This window comes from Episyrphus balteatus, chromosome 1, assembly GCF_945859705.1.
Source record: "Episyrphus balteatus chromosome 1, idEpiBalt1.1, whole genome shotgun sequence".
Lineage (NCBI taxonomy): Eukaryota > Metazoa > Arthropoda > Insecta > Diptera > Syrphidae > Episyrphus > Episyrphus balteatus.
The window spans coordinates 57,883,860-57,907,894 of record NC_079134.1 but is presented as its reverse complement, the minus strand read 5'-3'; the positions used below and the strand labels follow the sequence as shown (position 1 = coordinate 57,907,894).

Here is a 24,035-nt window from a genome sequence, read left to right as displayed (position 1 = left end):
ATTTTTAATAACGACTTTAATTTAATTTTTTTTTTCAATTTTCGTTACAAGCAAAAGATAAGTTCAAACAAAAAATTGCACTGATAAAAATTCGTGACAAATTTTAATGAAACTTAACATACAATCATAATACAGTGCCGCTCACTTGAATAGCACACCTTTTTTTTTTAGTTATAAGTGCATATAATTCCTGTCTCTTAATACCAAAATTATCAATATTTTACTTTTTGGTATGTCCCCTTATGCACTCTCTCTGTGAGCGATATCATTCATTTTCATTGACCCGTTAGTTAAATTTTGCAATTTTTTGCGGAACAACTCTGAAAAAAGTGCTCCTATTCTGGCTCACTTGAATAGCACATCCGCTTTTTTTTTAGTTTTCGAGTGCAAATCAAAGAAGGTAGAAATGCAGAAATGTTCTCCGATGTCTTTTAGTAATTTAAAGCTGATTTCAGTTTAAGTGGGTCCCACGAAATAATTGTTAGAGGAAGAAAAAGCGAAAATCATGAGTGCCCCGTCTATTCGCCAAAATGGTAAAAAAATGCAACAAACCCGGAAATTTCTTTTCAATTTTTTTTTACGCAATGAGTCCAATTGTGAATAAAATATGAAAGGGTGAACAGCAAGTGCTGTTACTGCAGCTAACAGAAGAGCGATTCTACGACTCGCGTCAAATTCACATGACTCTTCCGCCAAAATAAAGGAAAAAGTGGTGCAAAAGCAAGTGCTTCCATATTTAAACCACTGATTTCGACGGCTAACCAGTTGAAGCCATTAAAGCTTAGGACAAAACCATCGATAAACACCTCCCGTAAAGTGCAACTCCTAAGTTTCTGTCGATCTTATGACATGAAATAAAGCATGTTTTCTCCGATAAGAAAAAAATTAGTTTAGATGGCCCCGTGCGTTGGCTTAAACTGTTATTGTCATGATATGCTAAAGAAGGGCCATGCATTGGATCATAAAAATAACAGTTTAAGCCAACGGGGCCATCTAAACTAATTTTTTTCTTATCGGAGAAAACATGCTTTATTTCATGTCATAAGATCGACAGAAACTTAGGAGTTGCACTTTACGGGAGGTGTTTATCGATGGTTTTGTCCTAAGCTTTAATGGCTTCAACTGGTTAGCCGTCGAAATCAGTGGTTTAAATATGGAAGCACTTGCTTTTGCACCACTTTTTCCTTTATTTTGCCGGAAGAGTCATGTGAATTTGACGCGAGTCGTAGAATCGCTCTTCTGTTAGCTGCAGTAACAGCACTTGCTGTTCACCCTTTCATATTTTATTCACAATTGGACTCATTGCGTAAAAAAAATTGAAAAGAAATTTCCGGGTTTGTTGCATTTTTTTACCATTTTGGCGAATAGACGGGGCACTCATGATTTTCGCTTTTTCTTCCTCTAACAATTATTTCGTGGGACCCACTTAAACTGAAATCAGCTTTAAATTACTAAAAGACATCGGAGAACATTTCTGCATTTCTACCTTCTTTGATTTGCACTCGAAAACTAAAAAAAAAGCGGATGTGCTATTCAAGTGAGCCAGAATAGGAGCACTTTTTTCAGAGTTGTTCCGCAAAAAATTGCAAAATTTAACTAACGGGTCAATGAAAATGAATGATTTCGCTCACAGAGAGAGTGCATAAGGGGACATACCAAAAAGTAAAATATTGATAATTTTGGTATTAAGAGACAGGAATTATATGCACTTTAACTAAAAAAAAAAGGTGTGCTATTCAAGTGAGCGGCACTGTATATATTAGGCTATTTGGGTAATTAAAATTAATTTGTTTAAACAACGCCATCTATGTTAGGCCGATAACTTTTCAAACCGCCCTCGTATGCTTGAAATAGTATTTTAGCACTTATATCTATGATTGCAACCTAAAAACAAAGAAATTCATTTAAAAGAGCTGAGCAGCGAACTTGTTTTTATTTTAATTTTTAATTTATAATTGTTTGCTAATTGTCCAAGATCCCAGGGCCGCCAGACATTACTTATTTTCTCAAGAAAAAAATGTATGGAATTACGTAGTGCTAGGACATACTATTAGTGTATGGATACTGGCTTTCTTGTGCCGACGGCCATTTTACCACTAACAGGTGCTAAAGGTACGAAAAATACGTAGTTACTTTTCTTATTTTCTCAAGGCTGATTTTTATATATGATACTCAGGGAACTAATACATTAATTTTTGTAAGCTGCCAGACCCGTCGGATGGGCCTAACACCTTGCCAGACACGCATTTTAGTATACGGGAAAGTTAGATTTTGTTATATGGAGGTCTGGGAAAAAATTTATAACACATTTATAACACCTTCATGATGTGTGGAACACATCTTCTCGTTCTCTCTGATTACACAAATTACATAATACCGGAAGGTCATCTCTATGGGGAACAAAGTTGAGTTGCAAAATTTCTCCACGCAGTCTTACCATCATTGCTATTTGATCGACACTATAATCATCTCGAAAATAGTTTCTAGGACCCAGTTTGTGTTGAATATATTTGTAACCAGCTATATTTTACTTGTTTTTGAGAAAGCTTAGAAGCTTTGTTTTATAAATTGATATTTTAATTTTATTAATTTTTTTTTTATTGTTTTAGAACGAATTGTATTTAATTAATCAGCTGGACTTCCAATAGGTTATTGGCCCAGTAGGTTATAGACAAGATAAAGTTAATTAATTAAATCTTGAAAGGTAAAGAAGAATAAAAAAAAAAAAAAAAACTTAAAAAAAAGACAAGATAAGAAAAGACTGAAAATTGATGCAAAACACAATCTAGAAATGCTAACAGAATCTGGTTTTATGAAAATTGTAACTGGCAAAATTCCGAAGCCAACAACTGCAGGAGATGCTCAAAATTGTTGGGTAGAGAAAGATCTCGAAGCCCAAACCATAATTGGTCTGAACGTTGATCAGAAGATTGCTCTCAAGATTTCTTCATGTGATTCTGCATCACAAATGATTGAAAGACTAGAGCAGCTTTACAGTCAGAAATCGACAGCAATGCTTCAACAGCAGTTCTTTAGCTACAAGTTTGACGAGACAAAGACAATCGCAGAAAATGGTCTACAAATTGATGTGCTTGCTCAAGAACTTCGTTCAAATGGAGAAGAAGTGAAAGATACTTGGATTATGTCAAGAATTTTGAACTCCCTGCCATCCAAGTATGATTATTTCCATGCTGCTTGGGAATCGGTTGCAGATGCACAAAAGACACTGCAGAAGTTACGTGAACGCCTTCAACAAGAAGAAGTCAGACAAAACAGTCGAGAATCTAAAGCTTCCAGTAGTGCTTTGATTGGAAAGCATGACAGATTCAAGAATGTAAATTCAAGAAAGAACAACTACCCAGTGAAGAAGCCAGAAAACAAGAGTCAAGATGCCGACCCAGGTGAATTTGAAAAGAAATGTTTCAAATGTGGTAAGTTTGGACATTTGAAGCGTGACTGCAGAAACAAACCATGTTTTGAATATTTGGAATATTGCAAAAGAAATTACAATTGCAATTACTGTCATAAGAAAGGTCATTTCGCAAGTGAATGTAGAAAGAAATCAAACAGTGAAGAGAAAAAGGTAAGATCTTTTATTACTCTTGCTTTATCATCAACTCTTCTCGACAATATTCGCAATAAACAAAATCAATGGATCCAAGACAGTGGTGCTACAAATCATTTGACGGGAAATCTGAATATTTTATCTAATGTCAGACCTTTAGATTGTCCTCTTCAAGTCGAAATTGGCGATTCAACCAAACTTGAAAGCTTTTCTTATGGTGATGTCCATTTAGAAGCTTATGATGACAAAAATTGGAACCCTGTTATATTACGAGACGTTTTATTTGTTCCTAATTTAAATTTTATTCTTTTTTCTGTGACAACCGTCCTTGACAAAGGATACACTCAACAAGCAACAGCTGAAACATCTTTCATTATGGAAGATAATGAAGTTGTCATGGTAGGTAAAAGGTATGGTGGTCTTTTCGAAATGGTATTTAGACGAAGAAAAGAATATAATCTATCGGCTGTAAGCATTAAGCTATGGCATGAAAGATTAGCGCATCAGAATATTTGTCACGTGAAAGAAATATTGAAGAAGAACAACATACCATTTATTGATGACTGGAATAGTAACCTATGCGAAGGTTGTATTTTTGGAAAGCAACACAAAGTGTCTCATCCCAAAAATGACTTAATTGCAAAGAATCCACTAGACAAGATTCATGTTGATCTTTGTGAAATGAATGTACGATCTCTTGGAGATGCAAAGTATTTCTTACTATTCAAAGATGACTACTAGATTTCGAACGGTTTATTTTTTGAAACAAAAGTCAGAGGCAGTAGAAAAGCTTAGCAATTTTTTGAATCTAGTTGAAAATCAGTTTGGAAGAAAAGTTAAGGTCGTTATGTCAGATAATGGAACTGAAATCAAAAATATAAGAAGTAAGAAAATATTTGAAGAGCTGGGCATTTTTCATGAAAGGTCTGTAACTTATACTCCACAACAAAATGGAAGAATAGAAAGAGAAATGCGTACCATGGTTGAAGCAGCAAGAGCAGAAATTTATGCAAGAGAACTTGAAACATCTTTATGGGCAGAAGCAATCAACTATGCATACTTTACAATAAATCAAACAGGTAAAAGTAATGAATCTGGTAAGACACCTGCAGAATTATGGTATGGTCGCAAGGTAAATCTCAAGTCGTTAAAACCATTCGGATGTCAATGTTATATACTAACACAAAATAATCATCGTCAGAAACTCGACCAGAAAAGCAAGAAAGGTATTTTTGTTGGTTATGACATTTAAGAGCACGGTTACAGAATCTATCTGCCACTTGAAGGACATGTAGAAGTGTCATGTAACGTGATCTTTGATGAAAATAATATGAAACCTTGTTATAATTCAAGTGACAAAAATCAAGACAACGTAAAAATTCAAGGAGGAGAAGTGGTATTAAGTGATTTTTTTCCTGAACAAGAAGTAGAAAATACAATTGATCAATTACAACAAAGTCAAGAGCCAATTGAAGACTTCATAACATATGAACAGCAACAAAATGAAGAATCCAATCAAGAAGAACAACAGTCAGCTCAGGAGGAGTATTTCGAATGTCAAGAGTCAGAGCCAAGTCAAGTTAGAAATCAAATTACTTCAACATACAATTTTCGAATTTTCGTCAAAACATCAAGCCACATCCGAAATATAATGACTATGCAATTATTGGTGAAGTTGAAGATATTTCGGTGAAAAGTGCACTAAAAGATCCTAGTTGGAGAAAAGCGATGAAAAATTAAATTAAAGCATTGCATGACATGGAAGTATGGGAGTTAGTAAGTCTTCCTGAAAACCGAAAGCCATTAACGTGCAAATGGGTTTTACGAGAGAAGGCTGATGGATCTTTGAAGGCACGTGTTGTTGCAAGAGGTTTCGAGCAAGTTCAAGGAATAGACTATAACGAAACATTTGCTCCAGTAGCCAGATATGCAAGTATTCGTATACTTTTAAGCAGTGTTGCCGTTATGCGACTTTAGTCGCATTTTGACCCCTTTTTTTGCCCCATGCGACCATGAGACGACCTTTTGAAAAAGTGGCTATTTTGACCCTTTTTGCGATTTTTTTGACCCCAACTCATCTCTAGAAAAAATGTGTGAAAAAAAAATCTATTTCTATTGAAATAATATTGTTTCACTTCCAGAATTCAACTCGAATTTTTAATTCTGCATGAAAATCTAGCAATTTTTTCTAAGTTGTGAATCGTGAATGTAGTATGTAAGTAATTTCACCACTCTCCACCAGTGTTGCCACTTCCAAACAAAATTTGCGCAGTAGATCCATAAAAAAATGCAGTAGATTAAAAAATATCGCAGTAGATTTCATTTAACAATCAAAATACCCCTATGTTGAGTCAGAATACTTTTCTTATTACAACCAAACTCATGTAAAGAATTTAAATTAAGCATTTGTACTTCCTTTTAGATTTTTTTTCACAAATATAGGCTCTATCTGTTGGGCCAAAAATACTTTAAACAGTGTTAATCTTGGTGTTTTGCAGCTTTTTAGAGCTGGTTCTGAGTTAAGAGCAGATTTTGTACATTTCAACACAACTTATTACAAAGGAATTGGTTTATTATTTCCTTAAAACGCTTGGAATTTGATTTGAAGAATCAGCAGCAAAGTTGCAACGCTGCTCTCCACTCTGTATCTGTTTAACAAAACTCTGCAATTATGTCTGTGTTTGTATGTGTTCGACTGAGGTGAAAATTTCTCCGTTATTTTACTGTTTCACTTGCTATTGCTAGGATGAGTAATATCAAGAGTGCATCAACGATATTTTTTATCAAACCAGAAAATATCGATGATTTTATTACCTAATCGTTTTCTTTTAAGCAGGCATGTGCACATGTTCTGTAACTGGATAAAGATGTTGAAAAACATTTATCGCCAGTGATAAAGTTAAAGAACAGGGACCCGTTAGTGATAAAAAATTTTCAAAAAAAAAAAAAAATTTCTTGCAGAGCATACATTTTTTACAGACGTTTTGTATGGGAGCTGAAATTTAGCTCGATCTGGGTACAAGGCTTAAATCAATCTTAAGTTGTTTGAAAAATAGTGAAAACCTACTTCAGATTAAATATCTAGCCGCGGGTAAATTTTTAACATTTATATGGATGTGAATACAAATTTATCTTTGGTGAAATTTATACATATGTCTGAATTGGGATTAATTTTACGAGGCTAATTTTTTTTTTTAATCCAAAACAAAAGAATTAATGCTGTTACAAACACTTATAAATCTTAACAATTTACTCCGGAAACACGTTCTTCTGTGAATTTCATTTTTGATTATCTACTATTCACTAACAATTTATATTAGGCGTGTTTTTTTTCTTTATCTATATTAGCCCAGGGAAATTAGTAAATTAAATCGCATTTTTCGCGGGACAAAATTTTTTTCATGGAATGTGTTCGGGTGGTTGTCCTTATCATAAAAGTCAATTTGTTGGGATAATTGGAGGTTGGGAACAGCCGCCATCTTGGAAAAGAGATTGGTATCGTTTTTATTGAATAGCTCCATTGTTATTCATTTTAACAAAAACTGACAAAGGTAAGACTTATTAACAATAAAATTATCTAAAAAATGATATACAAAACAATTCCGTGAGTTGATTAAATAAAATTTTATAGTTGGTCAAAGTGCGTGTTTGTATCGCAAGGTTGGGGCAAAATGACATTTGTTCATATATCTGACAAACTTTTGATTTGTTTGGATAATTCTTCAAAAATTAATTATAGTATTTATAATTATCTATAAAATGAGACCACAATCGTTATTGTAACCATCATATTGTAGAAGTAATCTAACTCCGAAACTCTCCATGTACTAGTCAAAAGTGAGAAAAAGTTAGTTTTTTGCTAGTAGGCCGAGCAAATTTTGGGAGTAGAGGTACCACCAAATTATAAGTACTCAGTTTTGCAGCCATACGCGTCTTAATATCGATTTCAAATGTCTGACAACTCTAATTTTGTGCTTTATACGGTTTTCGGGGGGTTAAATAACTTAAGTTTTCCACTTAATGTGAATGGGCTATACTATTTCCAATTATAAATATAAAAGCTGATGCTCTTACATTTTTCATAAATCTGGACATCTCAATCTCTGCGATCGGGTTAATAGAACTCACGATATAAGCTTTTTTAACTAACCATATCACGCTTTTCAATTCAAATAAACAAACAAAATCTAAACAAAAAAGCCTCTAAAACATAATCGCATCAACGGCTTATATCTTGAGTTCTATTGGTCACATCCTCAAGATTGGGGTGTCTAGATTTAGGAAAAATAATAAAGCACCAATTTGTATATTTATAATTTCAAAAAGTATAAATTTAGCCCATTCACATTAAGTGGAAAACTTAAGTTATTTAACCCCCGAAAACCGTATAAAGCACAAAATTAGAGTTGTCAGACATTTGAAATCGATATTAAGACGCGTATGGCTGCAAAACTGCGTACTTTTATTTTGGTTGTACCTCTACTCCCAAAACTTGCTCGGCCTACTAGCAAAAAACTAACTTTTTCTCACTTTTGACTAGTACATGGAGAGTTTCGGAGTTAGATTACTTCTACAATATGATGGTTACAATAACGATTGTGGTCTCATTTTATAGATAATTATAAATACTATAATTAATTTTTGAAGAATTATCCAAACAAATCAAAAGTTTGTCAGATATATGAACAAATGTCATTTTGCCCCAACCTTGCGATACAAACACGCACTTTGAGCAACTATAAAATTTTATTTAATCAACTCACGGAATTGTTTTGTATATCATTTTTTAGATAATTTTATTGTTAATAAGTCTTACCTTTGTCAGTTTTTGTTAAAATGAATAACAATGGAGCTATTCAATAAAAACGATACCAATCTCTTTTCCAAGATGGCGGCTGTTCCCAACCTCCAATTATCCCAACAAATTTACCTTTATGATAAGGACAACCACCCGAACACATTCCATGAAAAAAATTTTGTTCCGCGAAAAATGCGATTTCATGCCCATATTTTGGCTAATTTCCCTGAGCTATATAGATTTTGAACAAAAAAACGACATCGAGATATTTGAAATCAAAACAATTTACATATTAAAAGCAGCAAAAACTTTATCTTTATAGATTTTTGAAAAATCCAGATAATTATCCAGTTTTTACTTTCTCTCAATAAAAACAGACGTGCCAAGGTTCTTTATTTGTAGTGTTATAGGTTTTTTATACAGAAATATATAAAAATATTAACAACAAAAAAAGCGCAGAAAATGGGGTTTGAAAAACGCTCTCACCGAAAAAATAAGCGAAATTTTGTTTGACATGATTGCATTGAAATGGCAATATTTCGAGTTATACGCAATGCACTTTTCATATAAAAGTCTTAAATGGATTCTGATAAGATATTTGAACAAATATATACATAAAATTACCAAAGTTTGTTTCGAAAAATTAGAAATAAAAATAAAAAAGATTCCGCGTTCGATTTTTAAAAAATCGAAAAAAAAATTAAATATGGGTACCTTCAAACGCTTATAACACAAGAACGGCGCGCCGCGCCGCGGCGCAACTAATGTTAATGGTCATGGTCTTAACCCTACTTAACCCAACGAAGCAAAATTAAGAGCCTATGCAGATTCAAATTATAGTGGAACCGAACCTGACATGATTTCAACGAGTGGAATTCTTGTATACTACAGTGGACCTATAGTCTGGATGGCCCAAAAGCAAAAAGTTGTGTCAATTTCATTAGCTGAAGCAGAATATCGTTCAGCAGCTAGTTGCATACAAGAAGTTTGTTGGATTCGAAGAATCATGCAAGAGCTCGGAATAACTATTAAAGAACCCACAAAATTATTCATCGACAATAAGGCAGCAATTCACATGCTGGAAAACGCAGATGAAGGAAAAATAACAAAAGGGAAGAAGCACATTGAAATACAGTGCGGTTCACATGGTTAGACGCACCAATTTTCTTTTACTTAAATTTCATTTTTTTTGTAGGTGTGTAAATGAATAACCAAAAAAATTGTATTCGTTAGAATGGTTATTTAGTTCTTAATAGAAAAACAATAAGAAATAGTGGGTGAGTAGAAGTTAACGGTACTTTTTACTCCTTCTTGTCTCTGATGTAAGAAAAAAGGGCACATTTTTTGGCTCACATAATTAGACGCACACCTTAAATTAGTTAGTTTGGCGAGATCTATTGCACTGATTTGATTAAATTTGGAAGATTAAGCATCAAGGAGTATTTTTTTAGTGAGTTTCATTCAAAATCTGTACAAAAAAGTTCTGAGCGCAAAAGAAAAAGGGAAAAATGACGCGTTGGACTCCAAAGGTGTTTCCATAGGCACCGTTGCCAAAACAATAGGATGAAGTGACCATTTCGACAGGATTTATTTTTTAGACAGTGCCTCCTACGGTAAAAACTTCAAGGGAGGAACAATAGAAGCCTTAACACCTCAGGAAAAAAGAAAATTTAGAAGAGAATCTTCGAATTCACGAGCAAAATTAAAGAAAAAGCTGGGATAATGGAAAGAACATCAACTTTTCGGCAAATTATTTTGAGTACCGAACATCCTCAATTAAAATAAAACTTAAAAATAGCCACTAAAAAACTCTGTTTCCCAGCTTTTTCTGTAATTTTGCTCTTGGATAGGGCTGAATTCGAAGATTCTCTTCTAAATTTTCTTTTTTCCTGAGGCAAGAAGGAGTAAAAAGTACCGTTAACTTCCACTCACCCCAACGTTTCGGTCACGTTGCCACTAACTGCGGCCGTCAATATGTTTGCGTTAAGTGCAAACCAGGACAATGTACAAGGAAGGAAAACACCAGATCGGATGTATGGTGCGCTAACTGTTAGAAGGAAGGACATCCAGCTAGCTTCAAAGGATGTCCGACACTGAAAGGTTAGCTTACCGAAAGGAATAAGGTGCTGGCGGAGAAAAAGTCTCACCAGGGGTTTGCTGCTTAGTCAGCATGTACCATTACCCGGCCAGCAGTGAGCTATGCAGCAATGGCCCTAAAAGCAAAACCACCAAAGGCAGCAACACCCAAGCCAATAGCATCAATGAAGAACAAAACACAACAACAGGACTCCAACAAAGACCATCCCAGTTAAGGCAGGGCCAGACCAGCATCTACATCAGCACTAACACCGATGAATCTTAACAACGAAATTGAGCGCCTCTTCGGAAGTGACCTCCTGTCAGTGATGCAGTGAGCCCGGAGTGCAGTTCCATCTAACTATGGGCTACTGAGTGATAAAGATAAGTTCGCGGCCTTTGCCACCTTCATTTTCACACTATGTCATTAAAGAAGCTCCGCATACTGACGTACAATGTCAATTCATTGTACAGCCTGGAGAAGAGGACATCATTCAACTTGTTCTTGAAGAACAACAGCCCAGACATCGCCCTCATCAGCGAGACCAACGTGACACGGAAAAATAACATTGAAATCGTTGGATGTAACACCTTCCGACTACAATTTTCGTTACGAGAAATATAAGCACCAGTGAAACCATCATCAAAGGACTCTTGACCAGTGAAGCTACTACGGTAATCTTAAACCTAGAAGACACTCACCATAATCAGCGTGTACTTCAAATGCAATTCCACAACCAGAAGCATCCAGAGCGACTTACAGACCCTCAACGGCATACTGTCCAGAAGCACTTATGGACTCATTGGCGGTGATTTCAATCCTAGACATCACCTTTGGAAGGATACAACTATCAACACTGAAGGGAAGGCAATATCCAATTGGTTGGATCTCAACAGTGCCCAACACTCGCTAGTTGTAATTTCTCAACCGAAGCCAACCTACCCAAGAACACCTTGAGATTAGATTTCTTCTTAGCGACATCAAATTTTGCCCATATTTATCCTGATTTCTAAAACTTTATCTGTTCAACTGTATCCAGCGACTCGGACCATGAAGCAGTTCAACTCAGTATTAAGCTTCATCAGCTCATCAACTTAATGACACAACCAGCGGAACACTTCATCAACTATAGGAGATTGGATATAGACAGGATTCATAGAGAGGTTGAACAATCCGTCACTTTCCCACCACAGAACAGAAATCTCTAGAATGTTGAAATTGATGCTGCTATTGATTCCCTGGAAACGGGAATCAAAAGTGCACTGGACAATCAAAAACAGCCGAAGACATCAAATGACCGCTACCAGCATCTTCCAGAACACGTGCAAAATTTATGCGCACACAGACAGCGGTTAAGGAAACGCCTCCAAAGGATCCACCAGCGGGACTTGAATACATCAAATGCCAGCTACCGGACAGTGTGGAGTGAGCTGCAGTGCACTAACATCATGCTCCGTAACTCCATTCAACATTTCAACAACACACAGTTCCAGAAGAGACTGCAGTCAATAAAGCCCGGACCTGATGCCTTGAAGAATATCAACCGAATTGTTGGACAGAAGTCACCAATCCCGGAAGTCATTAACACCAACAATGGAGAAGCAACAACATCTCAGAAAAAAGCAGCAGCATTTGCAACCCACTTCGAAGGTAACTTCAAACCGAACCCTTCCGCAGACCCAGTCTTCTTACAGGAAATGGAAGCATTCATCCAAAGGACCTTACTACAACATTCAGCGACACCAATCCTGCAAGTGATCCAGTTGACAGCCCAAACCTGAGTACCCCAGAAGAGATTGCCGAAATAATACTCCCGCAGACAATAATAATCTTCTTTACCATTATCCTCAACAACTGCATTAACAACAGCTAGTTCCCGCAGAAATGGAAAACTGCAAGAATCGTGGCAATTCCTAAGAAGGGTGCTAGGAACATTATATCTAATTACAGGCCAATTTCTCTTCTCAACAACCTAAGTAAGCTCTTGGAAGAGCTGACACTGAGGAAGCTCAAGAAGTTTTGCAGCGATTTTAACATTATCGCATACATGCAGTTCGGCTTTCGGGAGAAGCACTCCACACTGCAACCGCTCATGAAGTTCCACCAAGACATCACCTCAGCTTTAAATAACCATCAAGTTATCATTGCATGCTTTCTGGATGTCGAGAAAGCATTTGACAGCGTATGGATAAAAATCATTTTTTCTTTTCTTTCTTCTAGGAACTTCTTCGTACAAGTGGAGGATCGAAAATCAGCAATGAAGTGCATGAGTTCTACAGTAAATGGGGTATCCGGATCAACTCATCAAAATCGGAATTACTGTGCTTTAGACGAACAGTAGGACGAAGCATTTGGTCTGCAAACTGTAGGAGCATCACACTAACACTACCTGATGGTACTAAATTGGCAGCCAAACGCAACGCGAAGTATTAAGGAATCAACTTTAACGAGCTTATGAGGTTCAACCTACACTCAAGGTCTGTATTGAATAAAGCCAACCACACTTTCCATCGCCTCCACCCCCTGATGAAGAGAAGAAACGGATTAAGTCAGCCAACGAAACTCCTGATCTACAAGCTGTCATCGCCTATAGCTTTCCGGTATGGTGTACCATCTCCAAGACAGCCATGAAGGGACTTCAAATTTTTGAGAGGAAAATCCTGAGGATCTGTACCGGACTTTGCTTCGATCGACAACGACAAAAATACTACAGCAACGAGGGGCTCTACGAGCAAGCAAACATCATGACTGCTGCAATCTGCAAAGAAACTTGTCGGAAGCATCGCCAGCCACCCCAATCAGCTGATGAGAAACATGAGAACCCAACAACGACATCCGGAACCTAGATATCTTTGTGCCTTGGATATTCTGAGCACATAATCCCAAACGACAACGAGGAAGTAGTTTACTTTTACACCGACTGCGTGTCGGCCTACTACCGCTGCTAAATGCCATACCACCCAACCCACTATAATCAGAACCAGAATTGGACAACCGGAACGGAACACCCGAGGATAACTAGTCAGCAGACTTATAAAATTAAACCATATTTAGAAAAGTCCACTTAAAATTTGAAAATATTTTTTTTTCTCATATCGCACTAACGCATTTAAAATCGCCATTAAAAAAAAACACACGAAAAAAACTATTTTAATTTAAATAGCTTGGCAATTAATATACTCCATTTTTAATTTAACTTTCATAGGAGAAATATATTTGCACAACAATTAGCTGTAACAAAAAACACCTTAAAAACCTTTATAAAAAAAAAAAACGGAAAAAAGGCTATATTCACGTGTCTATGGACCAATAAATAAATGCAAAAAATTTTATTGCATTTTGAGCATTCAAATATTTGGGATCACTTACCAATTACTTTGAAGTACTATCTACAAATATGGCAACCCTATTAAAATTAGCGAAAAAAAAAACACATTAAAAGAGCTTTTTTGATTAAAAGATTAGGTACAAACCTTTGGGATATTCTCTTAAATCTTAAACCTGTCGGGTGCCACCTCTAAAATATAAGCAAGTACTCGGCAACCCTACATGAATGCTAAGTAACACAGAAAAACTATTTTTTTTTACAAAAATGTATGGAATTTGATAGAGTTAAAGGTCAAAACATAACATATGATATTACACATTTTGGCCAGTAAAAATAATATTTGCGTAGGGTTGCCGAGTATTTGCCCGTATTTTTGACAGCAAAAGATGAGAGTAGAGTTCAGCTTTTTAGTCCATATAAAAATTGTACTATGTTGTTCCAAAAAGATTCTTTTATTTGTTTTTTTTTTTTTTTAATTTAAGTAGGGTTTCCATATTTGTGGGCCAACATTCCTTATTTCCTTTTTTTAATTTTTTCCTTATTTAAGCTTTTATTTGGCATTTCAAAAATTGTCTTATTTGATCATACTACAAAAATATGTAAAATACCATTTTTTCTTTCAAAATAGGGTTGCCACATAGAAGTTCCCATTTTAAAAGTTTCAACCCTATTTTTTTCATTTTTTCCACCAACTTATCTTCCATTTGACACCTGTTTTACCCTCTATCCGTATAAGCTAAGTCGTTCGACGGTCGCCTTTACGTCTTTTAAACTATTTTTACCCTGTTCTAAATTTATAGCTATAACTTTTTCCCACAGCGAATTGAGTCTTGGCGCCATGTAAGCAATTGATCTATGCAAAAATACCTTTCCAATGACATATGACACATCGTTATTGGTCTCAGGGCCAAAAGTACCATTGTCCTTTAATCTTCTTTTTTTCTTTAGAACAACGTTTATGCCTATCTAAACCAAAAAAAAAATACAACTAAAAAAGTAAAAAAACTCCTAATGAAGTAATTGAAAAGCGGAACAGTTGTTGGGCGATTTAATAGAAAAAGACAATTTCATCCATAATCGGATTATAATACGAATTACATTACAAACCGCCTCTGTCTTTCCAAATTTTTGTTCATAGAAAAATAAATATCCACATCAGGCATGTCAAACTTGCAGCCCGCGGACCGCATGCGGCCCACAACGAATAACTTTGCGGCCCTGTCCACATTTTTATTAATTTTGAGTTTTATATTATAATTTAGATTTTATGTTAACAGCTTTCGACACACATGCATCATTTTTTTCCTAATCAACAAATAAATATGGGACAAAACCAAACAAAATAACGAATATTATAAGATCTCATGGTTTAAATCAGGGTAAGTTATGTGATTCTGAGTTAACCTACCAACGATTTTGGGGCTTGGGAATTTGTTTTGGTTTTTAATAATAAAATTCTTTAAACCAACATGTTGTGCTATCTAAAATGGTTGCAGAGTTTATAATTCATGATACCTACCTAAATGTAGGTTAAACTTAAAACTGTGAGGAAAATTCATAATATAACGAATATGTGAACGTATGCAACATTCAAATGCAACCTAGCTCTTTTGTAACATCAGAAGATAAACCAGGATTTGACTCACTTTCCTACTTGCAATATATCAAACTTAGTTAAACTGGCATCATCAGTCGGCCGTATCAAAAATACTGCTCAAAAAATCTAAACTTTAAAATTGAATACGAAAAAGGCGTGCAGAATATTTCTTAAAAGACAAGTTCTCTTGATTTTCTTCGATTCATAAACATAGAATTAATGCCTAATCAAGTGAAAATGGAGGAAAACGATTTCTAGTGTGACTCCGAAGTAAGTTCCAAATGCGATGAAATGCCCGAATTTATAAGTATTTTTGTGCACTTGAAAACTGCCATATAAAATCGTTTGCAAATTTCAAAGTAGGTACCTGTCGATGCGAGCAGTTATTTCAGCCATTAAGAGGAATGAGTTATTTATAAAATTGTTTTACCTATAAAAATTTTACAATTTTAAAGTTCAAGTGACCTCAATTTTTATAATTTTTATAATTTTTTCTTTGTTATTATAAAAATTGTAGCTTTACATGTTGTGTTGTGTTCCTATTCCATAGACCACGCAACACCAGAATCTGGGACCAGATACCAGACATGTGACCGTGCGAGATATCCATTATTCTCTTTTCTCATTTTCGCGAAAAAAAATACAACAACACTTTGCATGCGCGATTAGCTTGCCTAGCGCCATCCTTTTTTATGAAAAAAACCTGTGTACAAACAATAACAATGTATGTTGATACCTATGTCCATCTTATTCTATATACCACCAAATACATGTAGAAACAAAATAGAAGATAATAATGTGAGAGATACAACTAGCGCCAGCGGAATTTGTTTGAACTACAAATTCCAATACCTACGCATTCCATGAATTTCTGACGAAAAAATGGAAAGTAGACTATTTTTCAAAAATTAATTGTAAGAAAACTATTATAGCAATTCTTGTTTTCTAATTTGATATTGATAGAAAAAATAATGAAAAAAAAAAATAAAAAACATATAGAAAAAAATTTAAAAATTTTGATTTCTAAGTACAGCATATTGTTTTTGGGACTAATTAAAAAGCAACTGTAGGGTTACAACACAATATTTTCAAACAAAATATAGCTTTACTCCATAGTCAATAAACTAAGCTTTTAAATAAAATAAAAATCAAAATTATACTTTGAAAAACAAAGAAATTAAACCACTTTTTTAAAAAAAGTTAAGAAAAAATTACTTTTAACATTTTATTGTTGTTAAAGACCTTAAAACTTAATACACATATATTTCTTAAACTAATCAATGTGTTAGTATTTGAGTTGAGGTACTTATTTCTCATGGTATAAAAAGAGAAGGTATGATCATTAGAAAAAAACTCTGTATCGAGAACTGTCAAAACTTAAAAATGGCTACTTAAGGTTTTGACAGCTGCCCATTGAAATTGTTGTTGTAAACAAATTTGTCTTGGAAATTGTTGTTGCCTTTGACTTTGCCAAATATTAAACGTCAAAACCTTACTACCCCATTTTGTAAGAAGGCGGCTCTAATGATCATACCTTGTCTTTTTATACCATGCTTATTTCTTTTTATTTCGAAGAATTTTATTAATAATTGCAGAAGTTCAAACATTGTAACATATGGAAAAATAGCTTCAGTTTCGATTAATTTTTTTTCTATGAAATATAAATTTTTAGTTTTTCAAAATAGCTTTACTACGTAGTTTGATTCAATCTCAATCCAAAATAGAAATAAAAAAATAAAAATTTTAGTCTAACTAAGAACAAATCGATATCAGATTTTGCTCTCTCTTAATTATTAATTTGGAAAGATATTTAGCCTTGTTCATTATCTAAATAATAAAATTTATTTCATTCAATTATCTTTAAAAATGTGAAAGCTATGCACCGATTTGTAAACGATAACCCGATTTGTACGTGGTCCACTCAGCCTTAACCTGATTACTCGTAGAAAATGGAATGCAGCTGTCAAAAATATTTTATTCATGTTTTTAGGGCCCAGCCCATAGAATCCGTTGCGTCCGTTCCGTCGAAGTTTTAAACTGACAGCTCAATAAAATACACACGTTCTTATGGGAAGCGACCCATAAGCCACCGATCACCGGACGGAGACGGATGGATTCGACGGAAGAAGTAGCCCAACTTTCTACTTTTTCATCCGTCGTATCTTTTGACATTGGTTGTCAACAATAGATCAGTTCGATGACTGTTTTTTGTTCACTTATTCTTTGGCGATTTGGGAAAGCGAATTTTTCAACAGCTGTCATTTTAGTCGCTGAGCGACGCATTATGGTCAGCTCTTAGCGGTTTAAAATTTTTTGTTTTGAATTTTATTTATTATTTTAATTAAGACTTTATTGCCTGAAGGCTGAAGCTAGAATCTGGAGGCGTGCGCATCAGGCATATTAAGTAGAATTCACAGGTCAGTTTTCAGGCTTTATAAAAGAATATAAGGATTAATTCAGGGTTAATCCAAATGTGTGTCACTTCTGTAGCCTCATACAACTCTGAATGTTTAAAACTAAATAGACGAAGCGTTGATGTTTCATAGATAAACTTTCCAATAAGTCCAGCCATGTAATAACAAAAAATAAAGGGGCTTCTTAGAAGAAAGTAATTTTGATATTTTGTTTTATTTTCTCGAAAACGATAAAACTTTTTTGCATCCGTTTTTTGTTTTTGTTTGACGAAATAAGTGTATTAATTTTGTTTTGCTATTTTTTTTTCAAAATTTTTAGTTCTAAAATTAATGTTCCAAAAACTGTTTCATTTTAAAACTAAAAGACATTGTTTCTGATTTTACACGTTATAGCACGTTATTGTAGGTGCAACCGTGAATTTTTTTTCAAATTAAGTTAACCCCAACCTAGTTCAACATTTTAAAAATCGACAAATCGGGCCAAACCCATCAATGTATTACTCTTTTCTGTGACACTTGACAATTTTCGATTTAAAAATTAGAAAAGTTGGCCTTTATGGTATAAAATCAAAAATTAATTCTCTTTTTACTTTTAGGAGCCATTAATATAAGATCCTTGTTTTCCTTGGCAAAGGAACGGAGCGTGATTGAAAATAGTAGTTCAATGCCAAATCAAACAGTTTACAAATTAGATGATCGTCTTGGTGGCATTATTAAAAATCAAGAAGATCGCGAAAAACAATCTATTTATCCTGAAAATAGTGAAAAAGAAGAAAATGTTAACCATAACAATCCATTTCAATCAGAAAATAAGGAAGAGACCGAAAATGAAACTACTTCAAATAAATCACTAGAAGGAGCCATCGAGAAAACCACTGAGTTAGATACCCGTCGAATCATTGATACTGAAAGTGGCTCTAGTGGCTTGTACGATTACATCCCTGCAACAAATCTCAAAGGCATGGAAGATTGGATTCCAGAATCCAATTATTACAAATATTATCAAACTACAACAGACTTTCCTCTTCAGATTGAACTTGAAACGGAATTAGCCTTTCCCGATAATCTTTGTCTTTACACTTATGAAATGGGAAATTGTACAAAATTCAAATCGCCGTTTAAGTGTCTGACTGGTGTGCTGTCACATTATCTAATGGATGGGTCATCAATTTTACCCCCTCTCTTTTTGGATGTTCAACCGGGAGAAAAAGTTCTCGATGCTTGTGCTGCACCTGGTGGGAAATCCCTCCTTATGCTGGAAACTTTACATCCCGAAATTCTGGTTTGTAATGACGTACAAGAAAGCAGAGTAAACCGCATCCGAAAGTCAATGACGGAATATCTTATCGATTTTAGCGATCGATGGGAAGGCAAGCGTTGTTTGTTAACACAACGAGATGCACGTGGCATTGACGAGTTTGAAATGTACGACAAAATTTTAGTCGATGTACCCTGTACCACAGATCGGCATTCGCTCAACGAAATTGACAATAATATTTTTAGATCTTCTCGACTAAAAGAACGTTTAAGAATTCCAGAGCTTCAAGCTAATATACTTACGAATTGCATCCGACTTTTAAAGCCAGGCGGCAGCCTCGTCTATTCAACGTGTAGTCTAAGCCCAATTCAAAATGATGGTGTTGTGCATATGGCAATGCATGAGGCATTCAATGAGCATGGAATAACCGTCAAAGTTAAAGATTTAAGTTTTTTAATTCAATTGTTTAGCGATATATTTAAGTTTGAAAACCCAAAAGGTTTAAAATATGGACAAATGGTTGTGCCGTTTTTACCAGCAAATTTTGGACCAGCATACTTTTGTAAGATTACAAGGAAGTAAGTTGTTAATATATTATTAAGATAATTATTAAAGCAGGTATTACACAAAAATGATGGCTTTTTAATATAAATCTGAACCGCCCGGCATGAGTAAATTTCTTAGAATATAATGAATGAAACGAATTGTGGATGTAATATAAACAGTTTTAAAAATATTTTTGTGTAATTCAGTGTTTTTTTTACAAAAATTATGGAAAACAAAAATGCAAATTGTGACAGAAGGCTATGCGCGAATTTTATATTTGATTCTCCGGGATCACTTTTTAAAAAAATACTAAATGAAACTCATATTTATTTTTTAATGTTTTATTTTTTATACTTAAAGCCTCAGATTCCTTACCACTGGTGGGGGTAAATCGTTGGCTATCGTGAGTATTCAGATGAAACTAAATTTTTGGTAAATTTAATTATACTCAAGTAGATATGCTTGGTATGTCTTTATCAGTGTTTATGTCTTTTAGTAATCCTATAACTCCTCTCCCCTTTGACTTTTGTTTCTCTTGAAACAATTTTTTTTATAAAATTATAAGTATAACCCAAATTATAACAATTACAAAACCGTTTATACCAAAATGAATATATGATTGGTCAGAGGTTTTCTCTACTATTTCTTTAATATTTTCAATTCTTGTCAAATTATAATTTTCAATTTTTAAGTCAATTTCTGTCAAATTAAATGTTTCTTCCATATAAATATTTATTGGTTGTTTTACAATTGGATTTTTGTTTACATATTCTGTGTCATCTTTTTCAAGGTGTTGAAAAAAAATTACCTTAATGCTGTCAGGCCAGGTATTTGAGTGTAACTACAAAAACTATACACACAAATATCACAAAATAATGTCTCTACAGAGAATCTCTGTACTTGCATTGTACAAAACGGCACGCAGCATAATTTTTGAATATGTTCAATTTAAATTTAAAATTTTATGACTTTATTTTATGACATTTAAAATTTTTGACAAATCTTTAAAACACTAGATATCCCGCGCAGAAAAATCTATATAGAATAGATCAAACTTTATAAGCAACTAGCGGACCCGGCGAACGTTGTCCCGCCTCAGAGCAAATAACGAGGAAATTAAGATAATAAATATACAATAGTCGGAATAAGTAATTTGACAAAATGAACATTTCTCGATCTGATGAGAATAATCTATAACGGTTAATTTTCAAAGATCCAAGTAAACAGTCATTTATATGGGTGGTATTATGCTTTGGTGTTGCCATTTTTGTGTTAGCAGTGCGAATTTCTGAGTGGAAAAAGTATTTTGACAATCGTTCTTTTTCAATGTTTTTAAGGTAAGGTAATGCATTTTATATTTTCCAAGCATGTATCAAAATGTTGAGCTTATTTAGGCTCCGATCGTAAAAAGTGCGTAAATTCGTAACTAAATACTGAAATTAATGCAATTTTAGTTGCAACATATAATTTCGGTGTGTCTTTTAAGCAAATCTGAGGAAAACTGAATTTATAGTGCAAAATTATTGATTACCAAATAAGAAAACACCAAAAAAAAAACGTATGCTACCCAAAATTTGCTAAGAATGGGCAAATAAAAGAAAAAATGCACTAAAAGAAAACTGGCACAATTTGAGAAATTCACTGTAAATCCCAGATTGTCCCATAAAAGACTGCAGTTGAAAATGCCATTCTGTCACCAAAAACTTCATTAGCCAAAAAATAATTCGCAGAGAGTTCGGAAAAGACAATTTTAATATTTTTACAGGGAGATAACAATGTTTTTATTTTTACCTCATAGAAAAATTAAAAAAAAACAAAAATTTAAGCGAAGCACACTGCGGCCTACTATATGAGAGGGATACCCAAAAGTCCATTTCTTAAATTATAACTTTTAAGCTTTTTTTGGTTTTATTTCATGAGTATACGTCCCTATCTATTTCTAAGGTTTATATCATCAATTAAGCTTAACAGGTGAAAAAGTGAAGCATCAAAGTGCAAAGTTTGATACCATTGATTTCATCCAGTTTTAGTAGTTAGTCATGGATATAGTTTTTTTGTTCGTATTAAGTTTTTTTTTTTTTGACGGGAGCAAATCTTCAAAAGACACTTGGCAGTATTCGACACCAAGTAGTGTGGGACTCTTAACCACTAAAACCACCTCTTTATCAGGACCAATCTTGAGAGATCGACATCAGATTTTTCTTTCTTAACTTTGTAAAATCACTTACAAATACCGAAATCATCCGAAAATTCCAAAACAAAGTCCTTCGTGGAATAGTCAATGTACCTTGGTACATAAGAAATAGCGATCTACATCGTGACTTACAAATAGAAGTTGTTACCTGATACGATGTATCGCATAATCAGAGACTACAAAGTCATACCAATTCTAAAATGGTGTCCGTCTTGAATACAAGAAACCATATTCGGAGATTAAGAAGAACCAAGCCTCATGAGCTTATGGTCTAAAAAAACATGGGAAAGTATTAAAAGTTTAAACTTCTTGTTTTTGGGGAAAGTTTAAACTTTTAATACTTTCCCATGTTTTTTTCGACCATATGCTCATGAGGCTTGGTTCTTCTTAATCTCCGAACATGGTTTCTTGTATTCAAGACTGACACCATTTCAGAATTGGTATGACTTTGCAGTCTCTGATTATGCGATACAGCGTATCAGGTAACAACTTCTATTTGTAAGTCACGATGTAGATCGCTATTTCTTATGTACCAAGGTACATTGACTATTCCACGAAGGACTTTGTTTTGGAATTTTTGGATGATTTCGGTATTTGTTTTCTTTGTACAGCCCCATAATTGGATACCATAGGTCCAAACAGGCTTTAGTACTTGATTATACAGCATTATTTTGTTTTGGGTTGATAAATCAGAGTTGTTACCAAGTAACCAGTACATTTTTCTATATTTCAAGGTCTTCTCTTTTCTTTTTGATGTGCTCTTTCTACTTTAGCTTTGCATCCAAAGTCATTCCAAGGTATTTGGCCGTATTGGCGTAAGGTACAGCTTGATTACACAGCCACACAAAAAAATATAAAAGTTCTGGTCTGGGGTTGCGACCAGGTTTTTCATATAGTTTTGGGGTCGCTGAAACCGAATCCGAAGTCCGTTTTGCCCCATCACGTCAGGTTTTCGAGACAACCTCAAAAAATGTCACGAAAACAAAAATTTTTTTTCTCTGATTTCTGGATGTGCGAATATGTTATTCATATAGTTTTTGGATCGCTGAATCCAGATTCGAAGTCAATTTTGCCCTATCACGTCAGGTTTCTGAGATATCCTCAAAAAAATGTCAAAACCAAAAAAACAAAATTTCTTATCTGGAGTTGCGACTAGATTTTTCATATAGTTTTTGGGTTGCTTAAACCGAATCTGAAGTCTATTTTGCCGTATCACGCCAGGTTTTTGAAATATCCTCAAAAAATGTCTAAACTCAAAAAAAAAGTTCTTATCTGACATTTTTTGAGGATATCTCAAAAACCTGACGTGATATGGCAAAATAGACTTCGGATTCGGTTTTAGCAACCAAAAAACTATATGAAAAACCTAGTCGCAACTCCAGATAAGAAATTTTGTTTTGTTGGTTTTGACATTTTTTTGAGGATATCTCAGAAACCTGGCGAGATAGGGCAAAATTGACTTCGAATCTGGATTCAGCGATCAAAAAACTATATGAATAACATATTCGCACATCCAGAAATCAGAGAAAAAAAATTTTTGTTTTCGTGACATTTTTTGAGGTTATCTCGAAAACCTGACGTGATGGGGCAAAACGGACTTCGGATTCGGTTTCAGCGACCCCAAAACTATATGAAAAACCTGGTCGCAACCCCAGACCAGAACTTTTATATTTTTTTGTGTGGCTGTGTTATTAATGAATATTGGAATATTGTTTATCTTTTTATTTGTAAAGTTTATATGTAAAGATTTTGTTTCATTGAGTTTGATACGCCAATCTCTGACTGTGTCAACGGCATTTTTTAGTTTTACTGCTGCCTTAGAGACACATTTGACGGGTACTTATATTGCGGTATCATCTGCAAAAGTAGCCATTATGGTTTGATTACCAACTGGGATATCCCTTGTGTATAGTAAATACAGGGTAGGACCTAGGACACTTCCTTGTGGTACACCGGCTTCTATTTTCGTCAGTTCCGAACATTCTTGATCGTACCTTACTCTAAACAATCGGTCTGAGTTGTACGATTTTAATATTTCATAGTACTGTCTGGGAAGATCCCTTTGCAGTTTTTACTCAAGTCCCTCATGCCAAACCTTGTCAAAGGCTTGAGCAACATCTAAGAAAATAGCTGAACATACTTGTTTTTCTTCTAATGCTTTTTCTATTACATCCGTTATTCTATGAACTTGGTCTATCGTGGAATGTTTATTTCTAAAGCCAAACTGATGATTTGGGATTAACCTTCTTTCTTCTATA

At 34.4% G+C, this 24,035-nt stretch overlaps 1 protein-coding gene across 1 annotated transcript in view; it reads left to right on the top strand.

Annotated features, from left to right (window-relative positions):
• Positions 1-23,222, top strand: part of LOC129917524 (5-methylcytosine rRNA methyltransferase NSUN4) — a 91,612-nt gene extending 68,390 nt beyond the window's left edge. Inside the window, exon 3 of the mRNA XM_055997699.1 lies at positions 18,376-23,222. Within this exon, the coding sequence (XP_055853674.1) occupies positions 18,376-19,619 (1,244 nt within the window). The 3' untranslated portion in view covers positions 19,620-23,222. The remainder of the gene's footprint in view (positions 1-18,375) is intronic.
• The last annotated feature ends 813 nt before the right edge of the window (positions 23,223-24,035 follow it).